The 11,826-nt window shown below is 46.1% G+C and overlaps 1 protein-coding gene across 1 annotated transcript in view; it reads right to left on the bottom strand.

Moving 5' to 3' along the window:
* Positions 1-246: 246 nt before the first annotated feature.
* LOC143299792 (SLIT-ROBO Rho GTPase-activating protein 1-like) overlaps positions 247-11,826 on the bottom strand; it is a 180,388-nt gene continuing 168,808 nt past the window's right edge. Inside the window, exons 18-19 of the mRNA XM_076613227.1 lie at positions 11,523-11,703; positions 247-3,103 (exon numbers count right to left, since the gene is read on the bottom strand). Coding sequence (XP_076469342.1) covers positions 1,165-3,103; positions 11,523-11,703 — 2,120 coding nt within the window. The 3' untranslated portion in view covers positions 247-1,164. The remainder of the gene's footprint in view (positions 3,104-11,522; positions 11,704-11,826) is intronic.

Here is an 11,826-nt window from a genome sequence, read left to right as displayed (position 1 = left end):
AAGTATGTGTAATTAAAACACAGCTTTCCTTTCTTGTTTTCTCCCCCCCCCCCCCCTTCTCATACACAACATGACATCTCCACAAATCTGGTGAACATTCAATCCATCCTCTGCTAACACTGGGATCAAAACATCCTGTCCTAATCCACATGTCTTGTAAAATATGAGAACATGTCATGGACATAAAGGCCTCCTTCACTTTTCTAACCCCAATGTGCATATTCGAAACAAACCCCCCCAAAAAAAAACAACCACCATATTCTAGATGCATCATCTTCACCCAGAACCTATCCCATAACCAAGTGAAGGATCATCGTCAGGGCACCACAGATGATTTCAAGACCAGTTCTCTCCAAAGGTTCCCCGTCTAGATGCATAAGAAATATTAAAAAAAACAACAACAACAAAAACAAACAAAAAACTTTTAATCCTGAAAAGGATGAAATTTGCCCACAGAAAGACTTGGGGCCTTGCCCTCATCAATGTATTACTGGACGTCAGACCAGAACTGTGAAGTCGGGGCAAAAAGTGTCAGGGGACCATGGTTCAAATCCTTCAGTCCAGGTCACAAACTGTGGATCCTGGACCAACAAAAAATTTCTTTTGGACACACACACACAAAAAAAACCCCGCTAGCTCAAAACTGTCTTCACATTTTCTTTTCTTCAAGGACTCTTGATATATGTTCCGACATGACTCAAGTTGTATACTTCATGTGATACATGTTTTGGGTGTTTTTTTTGTTTTTTTTTCAGACTGAGGGCTTTGAAATAATATACCGACACTGCTTAAGCTGTACCTTTTGGTGATATTCCAATGCTATCATAACCTCTGTTCACTGCACCCTCACCCCCAGGCCCTTGAATACTGTTCATGTGGTTCATATTTATCATCCTTCATACAAGATTCTCAGGAAAAACAACAACAAAAAAAACAACAAAAAAACAACAACGTACAAAGTGTAAGGAAAGAAGTCCAGATTGTCCAGAATGATTTAAACTTTCTGTACATGACTTTTGTTGTTGCTGTTGTTGTCAAAGGCCTGCCATGACCATCTTGCATCGTGACTGGATGGCACGGCAGAGAAAAGACTTGTTCCTGTTCTTCTGCCCGTCTTACCCAGGGGTGAGCACCAAACTGTTTCCCTCCTCCTCCTCCTCCTCATCACTGCTTGGTGCCAGTGGTGGTGGTGGTGGAGGCGGGGGAGCGGCTTGGGGAGGGTGAGGTGGAACGGGGAGGGTGGTCGCCCACAGCCGAGAAATCGGGCCGGGGGGGCTTCTTCATGACGGGGGGCTTCACCTTGATAGGGGGCTTGGGCTTCTGGGCCACAGGGGGCGGCGTGGAGCCTCGCCGACCCAGGTCCGACCTGGCTACGGGGAAGGGGGGCGTGTGCGTTCCGTGCGTGCTTTGCGTGCCGGCCGCCGAGGCGGGTCTGACTGCACTGCCCGCCACGCTGTTGCTCCGCCCCACTACCCCACCCCCACCGCCCCCCTCACCCCTGCCCAGAGGGGGGGCCCGGGTGGAGCTGGTGCCCCCAAAACTGGCCCGGCCGGGGACGCGGCGACTGAGTTCAGACTGAGACACCAGCGGCTGTGTCTGTACGCTGCCGGGCGGCTGGTGGTGCTGGTGGTGGTGAAGAGGGTGGTGGTGGTGGGAGAGGGGGGGCCCTGCCTGAAACCTGCTGGGCTGATGCACGCTGGACGGGTGTGTGCCTGTCTGGAGCGGACCACCACCTTGCAGCACACTCGACTGGTACGTGCTGATCTGGTGTGTGCTTGCCGGGTGCTCGCCGGATTTGTGTGGGCTTGTTCTGGGCTCCAGCGGCGCACCTGGTGACTGGTAGATGCTGGACTGGAGCATGCTGGGAAGACTGGACTGGTGGTGGCTACGGTTGTAGGCCGAAGCGGCGAAGGAGGACACCAGTGCCTGGACATGTCGCTCCCGCCCCAGGTCCCCTGGCTCGCTGGAGATGCTGCCTCGACCCACCGCTTCGGGGGTAGGAGACACCGTGCGGTGAAATGGTGACCCTGACCCTAGACTAGAAGTACGGGTGGGAACGGACGGTGGTGGTGGTGGTGTGGGGGAGGGGGAGGGGGCGCCAACGACGATGGGGGCGTCGGCCTTCTTCAGCGTTCCTTGGTTGGACTTGGCGAAGGTCTCCGCGGCCGTGGTGGGGCTGTCCTGGTCGCTGGAGTCCTGTGAGGACGAGGGCGAGTTCGAACCCTCAGGTAGGTCCAGCACCAGGTCAGGCGTGTGCTTAGGCGTCTGCTTCAGCTTGACCACGGGGAGGCTCATGCGCTTGTCCGACTTCTGCTGCATCTCCAGTGACTTAAGCCCCGCCATCACCTCCTCCAGGGCATGGTCAATGTCCAGCGACAGCTCGTCCGCTGCTGAGTCCGTCAGGGATGGGGAGGAGGAGGAGTCAGCCGTGGTGGAGGAGGTGGTGGAGGTGTGGGAGGAGTCCATGGAGGAGGTGGACTGGCCCAGGAAGGAGTCGGCCGTGGAGCTGGACATGCAGGACGTGGAAGAGTCCATGGTGGACGACGAGTGGTAGGAGGAGTCCATCGCCGCTGGCTGCTGCTGGGAGACGATGAAGGAGGTGGTCATGGAGGGGGCAGCGGGGATGTTGGTGGTGGTGGTGGAGCTGGTGGAGGTGGTGGAGGGGAGGATGGTGAGGGGTGGGGGATTCACCTCGTGGTCCTCCTGGATCGGGGACAGGTCGCTGCCCGTTGAAGCGCTGGAGCTCATGTCCTGAACCATCGTCGTCACCCCCACTCCCCCAGTCCCAGTCCCAGCAGGGGCGAACAACCCGGCAGGCGGAGCCTGGTCGGGACTGTCCACACCCAGGATGTCCGTCTCTCGGATCACCTCCGTCTCCCTGAAGATGTCCGTCCTGCGGATGATGTCTGCCTCCCTCACAACATCCCCCGTCTCCCTGACGACGATGTGGGTCTGTGGAGGTACAGAGGGCAGCACAGGGCGGTCGGCAGGCTCCCCGGCCGACTCGGTGCTGGCCTGGCGGACCAGGGTGCGGGGGACGAGGGAGGGGGTGGAGCTGCTTCGGTCATCCGTCGTCTGGCTGCCCGTCCGCCCCTCATCTCTCCTGGAACACACCCACACACAACATGGCTTCAGTTTCCGTTTCAGTTTCTTGGACGTGTCTCAGAGTGTGTTTGGACAGGATCCACATATGCTACATAACATCTGCTGGAGGAAAAAGAAAAAAAAAAAGGCAGACGACAGATCTTTGCATGACCCAAATCGCCGACAGGGCCTTGACAATCTATTCTCGGTGAAAAACGAAAAAGGGGAAACAAAACAAACACTGAACAAATCAGTAATTATATTAAAATATAGTGAAGGGACTGTGACTGTAGAGACCGATGCGAGAGAGACAGTCTCTGTCGCACCGATCACACAGGTAAGCTGATGCTGGTCTGTCGGCTGCCGTCCCTTTTCTGCGAGCTCGCTTTTCTGCTGCAGCAGCTGACAGTTTGTCCTCACCAATCCGTAGCTGATTTTTGAGAGTGCTTCTCTATCTGTTGCGGTCATCTGCAAGGCCCTTGCAGACATACACTAGTTTCTACAAAAAGTGGTTCCCTTAAAAAAGTCATTACAATCACTGTAAGCAAATGTTTACATTATGTACATGCTTATATACATATATGTACATGTGTGCATGCATTGTGTATGTGTTTGCATGACATATATCTGTTAAAGAGTGAGCTTTCTTGTTCTAGATTAATTATCAACCAAAAGTAGAAAACTGGTCTGACGGGCGCAATAGCCGAGTGGTTAAAGCATTGGACTGTGAATCTGAGGGTCCCGGGTTCGAATCACGGTGGCGGCGCCTGGTGGGTAAAGTGTGGAGATTTTTACGATCTCCCAGGTCAACATATGTGCAGACCTGCTAGTGCCTGAACCCCCTTCGTGTGTATATGCAAGCAGAAGATCAAATACGCACGTTAAAGATCCTGTCATCCATGTCAGCGTTCGGTGGGTTATGGAAACAAGAACATACCCAGCATGCACACCCCCGAAAACGGCGTATGGCTGCCTACATGGCGGGGTAAAAACGGTCATACACGTAAAAGCCCACTCGTGAGGCATACGAGTGAACGCAGAAGAAGAAGAAGAAGAAGAAGAAAACTGGTCTGATTAGACCAACAATGAATGGACACAGTAAATGAAGCGAGGTGCATTACTGTCTGCATAAACTCATGGAGGTTGGGGGGGGGGGGGGGGGAGTGGGGTTGTGTGCACATTAACGTGCACATGTGCAATTTGTGCGTTCTTGCGAATCCACTACATTGTTGAGATGTGTAAATAGATTTATGTCGTTTCTTGTGTTGCATTTAGTGTATTTTTTGTCAAAGATCAATAAAAAAAGAAAAAAAAAAAACGAAAAAAAGAAAAAAGAAAAAGCATTCCTCTAACGAGGATCAGAAGAAGAAAAACTTTTGAAACACTTGCATGGGGCAATCAACGTAGAGATATGAGACAGTGTCTGCATGTACGTTTATGTGTATTTGACTGTGCTTTCATATCTGTGAAACTGCATGTTTGGTGCGTATCTATAACGCATCTCAAGGCCTGACTAAGCGCGTTGGGTTACGCTGCTGGTCAGGCATCTGCTTGGCAGATGTGGTGTAGCGTATATGGATTTGTCCGAACGCAGTGACGCCTCCTTGAGCTACTGAAACTACTGAAACTATTATGCATGTGTGTGTGTATATGTGGGTGTGTGTCTGCGTTTTTTTTTTTTTTTTTTTACATTTGTTTGCTTATTTGTCATCATTGTTGTCTTTTTTATTTATTTATCTTGTTTGTTTATTTATTTATTTTATTATTATTATCATCATCATTATTATTATTATTATTATTTATTTTTATTAAAAAAAAATTATCTATTTAGTTAGTCATTTAGCTAGTTATTTTTTATATATATATTTATTTTATTTTATTTTATTTTGTACGCTTATAGTTGACTTCATCAAGTTTTTGCACCTTGTACATATCATTATTATTAGTAGTAGTAGTTCTTATTATGTATTTTTCTTTTTTTTTCTTTTTTTTTTCTCAAGGCCTGACTAAACGCGTTGGGTTACGCTGCTGGTCAGGCATCTGCTTGGCAGATGTGGTGTAGCGTATAGGGATTTGTCCGAACGCAGTGACGCCTCCTTGCGCTACTGAAACTGAAAACTGAAACTGTCTGCGTAGGAAAAAGAGCAAAATTCTGTGAAGAAATAATCTGACACTGAGATCAGTCAGAATGTACCATGTCAATGCACACAACACGCACAGAGAAACTCTTGTCACAGACCTTCAGTGATCAACATCCCCAATTCTGTAAGATGCATTTTCCTTTCTTTCAGAACTGATGATTTTTTTTTTTTTCCTTTTCAAATTTTACATCTTCGGGTTACTATTTTGGTCACTGCATCACAACAACAACAACAACAACAACAAAATCATTCTGTAAGTCATTCCATACCACATTATTACAAATTCTTTCTAAAACTGTAGAAAGATATATTTTTCTTCATTCAATACCGGATGTATGTAAGCAGAAAGATAGATTTTTCTCTATTTAAATTTCAATACTGGATATACCTAACTAGTCCAATTCAAGACATACATAGATAAAGCCACAAATCACTAACATACCTACACCCTCACACACAGGCTCGCACGTGAGAAAAACAATAATCCTAAAAAAAAAAGCAGTGTGGATGTTTGTTTTACAGTTCAAGCCCCAGTTTTCTTGAAGAAAAGAAAATACACATCATATATAGTGTTCGGCTGTATTCAAGGATTTGAAAGATTCAATCAAATAGTTCTTTTTGGTGTCTTACAATAATTATGGAGCATTTATCCTTTCTTTTTTTGTGCTGTTGAAGTGATCATTTCAGACATTAAGAAATGAATGACGGAAGATAATAATAATAATAATGGTACTTATATAGCGCTGAATCTTGTGCATAGACACCAGTCATTCTCACGCACGCATAACTCTCACAACTCTAAAACCGGAGAAACTAAAGACAAGGAAGAGGCAGGGAAGGGAGGCTATTTTGGGAAGAGGTGGGTTTTAAGGCCAGACTTGAAAGAGCCGAGTGTGGAGACTTGACGAAGCGAAAGAGGAAGTTCATTCCAATTGCAAGGTCCAGAGACAGAGAAAGAACAGCGGCCAACAGTCGAGATATGACGCAACAAAGGATATCCTGAATCATTATCTATTCTTTTTTTTTTTTTCTGCAGGTGCACACCAGGTGCTGATTTAGAACTGTTATGCACACACACGAAAATCTTCAATTTAAATAACATGTGAAATGTGCACACACACAAACATCCTGAGGGACCACTTGTAGGATTGTAAATGGGAGCACACGCGCGTGCGCGCGCACACACACACACACACACACACACAAATGTAAGCACAACTAGAATGAGAATATTATACTGCAAATCGTGTGAATTAATGTCAAACCAATACCTTTAGGCAACATAAAACCCAACAAAAAAGGAAAAAAGAAACTTGCGATATGACCTTTTCCAGACCAGGCAAATATTTCAATACCAAATACAAAGCCAAACAGAACATATATACATATTCACATAAAACTTCATCTGTTACACCACTGATGAAAGACTCTTGAATTCTGGTATCAGTGTTCAATTTTCATCATTTTCGTGTTTGTTCAGTGTACAGATGCCTTCATCACAGAGACAGGGATGTCCATTTAAAGAATGTGAAGATTAGGAAAAAAAAAGTGTTTTTTTTATTTTATTTTATTTTTTTATAAATGTACCAAACTCTTTGTTGAATGGTACTGGCCAGGACTTTTCCAGCCCTGGAAATGGTTCTCTCGTGTTTTTTTCAGACTGTAACAAAACCCTGTATTTTGTTTAACAGTAAAAAAACAAACAAAAAACAAACCATCTTTGTGTGTTAGTCCAACAGAACAGGGGAGGAGATTCCACACAAGCACCACACTTACCGACCAGTTTTCTAACCTCTTCCTCTGGAACACATCGCTAGGTTCATACTGTTCAAACCAACACAACACAACACAGGTCTCACACACACACATCTACTGTCCATGTTTTGACAAGAGAGATAGCGGAGTGAAAGGGATGAGAGGGAAGAGAAGCAGAGAGAGAGAGAGACAGACAGACAGACAAGAGAGGAATAGAAAGAGTGTGTGCATGTGTATGTGTGTGCATGTGTATGTGTGTGCATGTGTGTGTGTGCATGTGTGTGTGTGTGTGCATGTGTGTGTGTGTGCATGTGTATGTGTGTGCATGTGTATGTGTGTGTGCATGTGTGTTGTGTGTGTGCGCATGTGTGTGTGTGTGCATGTGTGTTGTGTGTGCACGTGTATGTGTGTATGTGTATGTGTGTGCATGTGTGTGCATGTGTGTGCATGTGTATGTGTGTGCATGTGTATGTGTGTGCACGTGTATGTGTGTATGTGTATGTGTGTGCATGTGTATGTGTGTGCACGTGTATGTGTGCATGTGTATGTGTGTGCACATGTATGTGTGCATGTGTATGTGTGTGCATGTGTGTGCATACGCAGAGTGGGGATAAAGACAGAGAGAGAAAAAGAGAGAGAGATGGGCAGGAAGAAAGATGTGTATGTGTAGACAGGGGGTGGAGAGAGAGAGAGAGAGAGAGAGAGAGGGACTGAGAGAGAGGGACTGACAGAGAGAGAGACAGAGAGGGGGGACTGAGACAGAGAGACAGAGAGAGAGAGAGAGAGGGAGAGAGAGAGGGGGGGGACTGAGAGAGAGAGACAGAGAGAGAGAGAGAGAGGGACTGAGAGAGAGGGACTGAGAGAGAGGGACAGAGTTATAGAGAGGAGGGGAAGTTTTCAGTTTCCATCAGAGAAAGAGAAACAGAGAGAGGGACAGAGAGAGAGAGAGACAGAGAGAGAGAGGGACTGAGAGAGACATAGAGAGAGAGAGAGAGACTGAGAGAGAGAGGGACTGAGAGAGACATAGAGAGAGAGAGGGACTGAGAGAGAGGGACAGAGAGAGAGAGACAGAGAGAGAGGGACTGAGACAGAGAGACAGAGACAGACAGACACAGAGAGAGACAGAGAGAGAGGGACTGAGAGAGAGGGACAGAGAGAGAGGGAGTGAGAGAGAGAGACAGAGAGAGAGAGGGAGAGGGACAGAGATATAGAGAGGAGGGGAAGTTTTTAGTTTCCATCACTCTGACCCGACGTGGGGATGAACCACCCAACCAAAAAACCCAGTGACCTCCTGAGTGCAGGTCCATGAAGCATGCATGTTTAAACAGAACGTGACCATTCACACATTAGATGAATCAACGCTGACATAAACAAAAAAACTTTTACATGCATTTGTGAACATAACAAAAAAAAAAAAAAAAAAAAAAAAAAAAAAAAAAAAATCAAACCTGAACATTTTCTCGACAATGAAATTCCAGAGCAATGTATTATAATACAGTCAGAAAAAAAAAAAAAATTGTTCAAAACATCTTTGACTCACCAACCTCTCTATCTGTAACGTTTCATCTTTACAAAACAGTCCCATAACCAAATACTTACAGAAGTGGGGCTTTTCTTCTTTTCTTTAACCTAAAAATCACATTAAATGGATAAATATCAAAGCAGGAAGAAATCAAGACACACACACATGCATGCATGCACACACACACACACACACACACACACACACACACACATGCATGCACATATGTGCACCAATATACACTCAGGCCACTTCTTCCATATCCCAATTCATTTCACTACCACAAAGTTTCCAAAGAAGTTTTTTTTTTTTGTGTGCAGTTGACAGGACCAAGGGGGCTTACAGGGGTGTGTGTGTGTGTGTGTGTGTGTGTGTGTGTGTGTGTGTGTGTGTTGTGTTGTGTTGTGTTGTGTTGTGTTGTGTTGTGTGTGTGTGTTGTGTTGTGTTGTGTTGTGTTGTGTTGTGTTGTGTTGTGTTGTGTTGTGTGTGTGTGTGTGTGTGTGTGTTGTGTTGTGTTGTGTTGTGTTGTGTTGTGTTGTGTTGTGTGTGTGTGTGTGTGTGTGTGTGTGTGTATGTGTGTGTGTGTGTGTGTGTGTGTGTGAAGCTGGTGTGCTTGCCTGGCACCATTCCCTGCTATTACTGTATTTGTTCTGTATTTGTATTTCTTTTTATCACAACAGATTTCTCTGTGTGAAATTCAGGCTGCTCTCCCCAGGGAGAGCGCGTCGCTACATTACAGTGCCACCCATTTTTTTGTATTTTTTTCCTGCGTGCAGTTTTATTTGTTTTTCCTATCACAGTGGATTTTTCTACAGAATTTTTGCCAGGAACAACCTTTTGTTGCCGTGGGTTCTTTTATGTGCGCTAAGTGCATGCTGCACATGGGACCTCGGTTTATCCTCTCATCCGAATGACTAGCGTCCAGACCACCACTCAAGGACTAGTGGAGGGGGAGAACATATCGGCGGCTGAGCCGTGATTCGAACCAGCGCGCTTAGATTCTCTCGCTTCCTAGGCGGACGCGTTACCTCTAGGCCATCACTCCACATACATGTGTGTCAGACGGAGAGAAACAGGTACACACAGACAAAAGGAGAGAGCTAAAAGAGCTAAAGACGGCTAAGGAAAAAAAAAAAAAAAAAAAAAGCATAGAAGGACAGACACATCCACAAACTTGCAGACTGTGCCTGATGGAAAGAGCTAAAGACAGCTAAAACTAAAGACAGCCAGAATGGAGAGAGAGAGAGAGAAAGAGCTAAAGACAGCTAAAACTAAAGAGCAGAACGACAGAGATGTTCACTCACTGAAGAACTAAAACTAAAGACAGCCAGAAAGGAGAGAGAGAGAGAGAAAGAGCTAAAGACAGCTAAAACTAAAGAGCAGAATGACAGAGATATTCACTCACTGAAGAACTAAAACTAAAGACAGCCAGAATGGAGAGAGAGAGAGAAAGAGCTAAAGACAGCTAAAACTAAAGAGCAGAACGACAGAGATGTTCACTCACTAAAGAACTAAATCTAACGACAGCCAGAAAGGAGAGACAGAGAGAAAGAGCTAAAGACAGCTAAAACTAAAGAGCAGAACGACAGAGATGTTCACTCACTGAAGAACTAAAACTAAAGACAGCCAGAAAGGAGAAAGAGAGAGAAAGAGCTAAAGACAGCTAAAACTAAAGAGCAGAACGACAGAGATGTTCACTCACTGAAGAACTAAAACTAAAGACAGCCAGAAAGGAGAAAGAGAGAGAAAGAGCTAAAGACAGCTAAAACTAAAGAGAAGAATGGCAGAGATGTTCACTCACTAAAGAACTAAAACTAAAGACAGCCAGAAAGGAGAGACAGAGAGAGAGAAAGAGCTAAAGACAGCTAAAAACTAAAGAGCAGAACGACAGAGATGTTCATTCACTTTCCCCCTCCCCCTCTGACTTACAGGAGGTATTAACTCACTCAGTACGGCCAGTCCTCTCTTCTCCTCTACACAGACCCCTCGGATGTCCAGTGGGTGTCTCAATGACCCAACCTTTAGCTTCCGTCGTCAGAACTGTGGTATTCTTTGTCAACATTCACCTCTTCAGTATAAGAGCCTTCTGCTTGCAATATTTTGATGATGGTAATTGGGATGAAACGCTGTTAACGTCGTCTCTTTCGCCGTTCGAATGGAGAGAGTTAAAAGTGCAATGTTTTTTTGGGCACCAATCCCTCCTAGCTGTAAGCCAAAGACAGCTAGCTGAAGCTACAGCCACAGATAGATGAGCTAAAGCTAAACAGAGCTAAAGCTAAAAGAGAGTTAAAGGTAAAAGACAGCTAAAGCTACAGCCACAGACAGATGAGCTAAAGCTAAAACAGAGCTAAAGCTAAAAGAGAGTTAAAGGTAAAAGACAGCTAAAGCTACAGCCACAGACAGATGAGCTAAAGCTAAAACAGAGCTAAAGCTAAAAGAGAGTTAAAGGTAAAAGACAGCTAAAGCTACAGCCACAGATAGAGGAGCTAAAGCTAAAACAGAGCTAAAGCTAAAAGAGAGTTAAAGGTAAAAGACAGCTAAAGCTACAGCCACAGATAGATGAGCTAAAGCTAAAACAGAGCTAAAGCTAAAAGAGAGTTAAAGGTAAAAAGACAGCCAAAGCTAAACGGGAACTACAGCTAAAGAGAGCTGAAGACAGAGCAAAAGACAGTTAAAACTAAAAAGAGCTACAGCCAAAGACAGCTAAAGCTAAAGAGAGCTAAAGCTGAAAGAGCTATAGCTAAAAAAAAAAAAAAGGGGGGGGAGCTAAAAGCTAAAGCTAGAGAAAGCTGAAACCTGAGACAGCTAAAAAGAGCTGAAACTAAAAGACAGCTAAAAAGCTAAAAAAAGAGAGCTAAAAGTGAAGACAGCCAAAGCTAAACTAAAGCACCAGGACAGACACCCCCCCCCCCCACCCCCCCCCCACCCCCAACCCCCGCCCAGCAGACTCACAGGACAGACACAGCCCCCCCCCCCCCCCCCCCCCCCCCCCCCCCCCCCCCCCCCAGCAGCAGACTCACAGTGGATGTCTGAAGGTGATGTACTTGTCCGGCACCAGCCCCTCCTGCCCGTGACAGCACCCCTCCCACCAGTCCACCGAGGCCTGCGTGTACAGCACCAGCGTCTCCCCCTTCTTGAACGACAGCTCTCGGCTTGACCGGCCCTCGTAGTCGTGCAGGGCCACCGCCTCTCGCACGGACTCTGCACGCACGACGGTCCCCCCATCATCATTATTATTATTATCGCATGCTGAAAGAGAGAGAGGGGGTGAGGGGGGAGGGAGGGAGGAGGGTGGATGAGTGAGAGAGAGAGAGAGAGAGAGAG

The sequence above is a fragment of the Babylonia areolata genome, chromosome 25 (genome assembly GCF_041734735.1).
Source record: "Babylonia areolata isolate BAREFJ2019XMU chromosome 25, ASM4173473v1, whole genome shotgun sequence".
NCBI classification, from domain to species: domain Eukaryota; kingdom Metazoa; phylum Mollusca; class Gastropoda; order Neogastropoda; family Buccinidae; genus Babylonia; species Babylonia areolata.
Note: the sequence above shows the minus strand (reverse complement) of the source record. Positions and strands in the feature narration are given on the sequence as shown.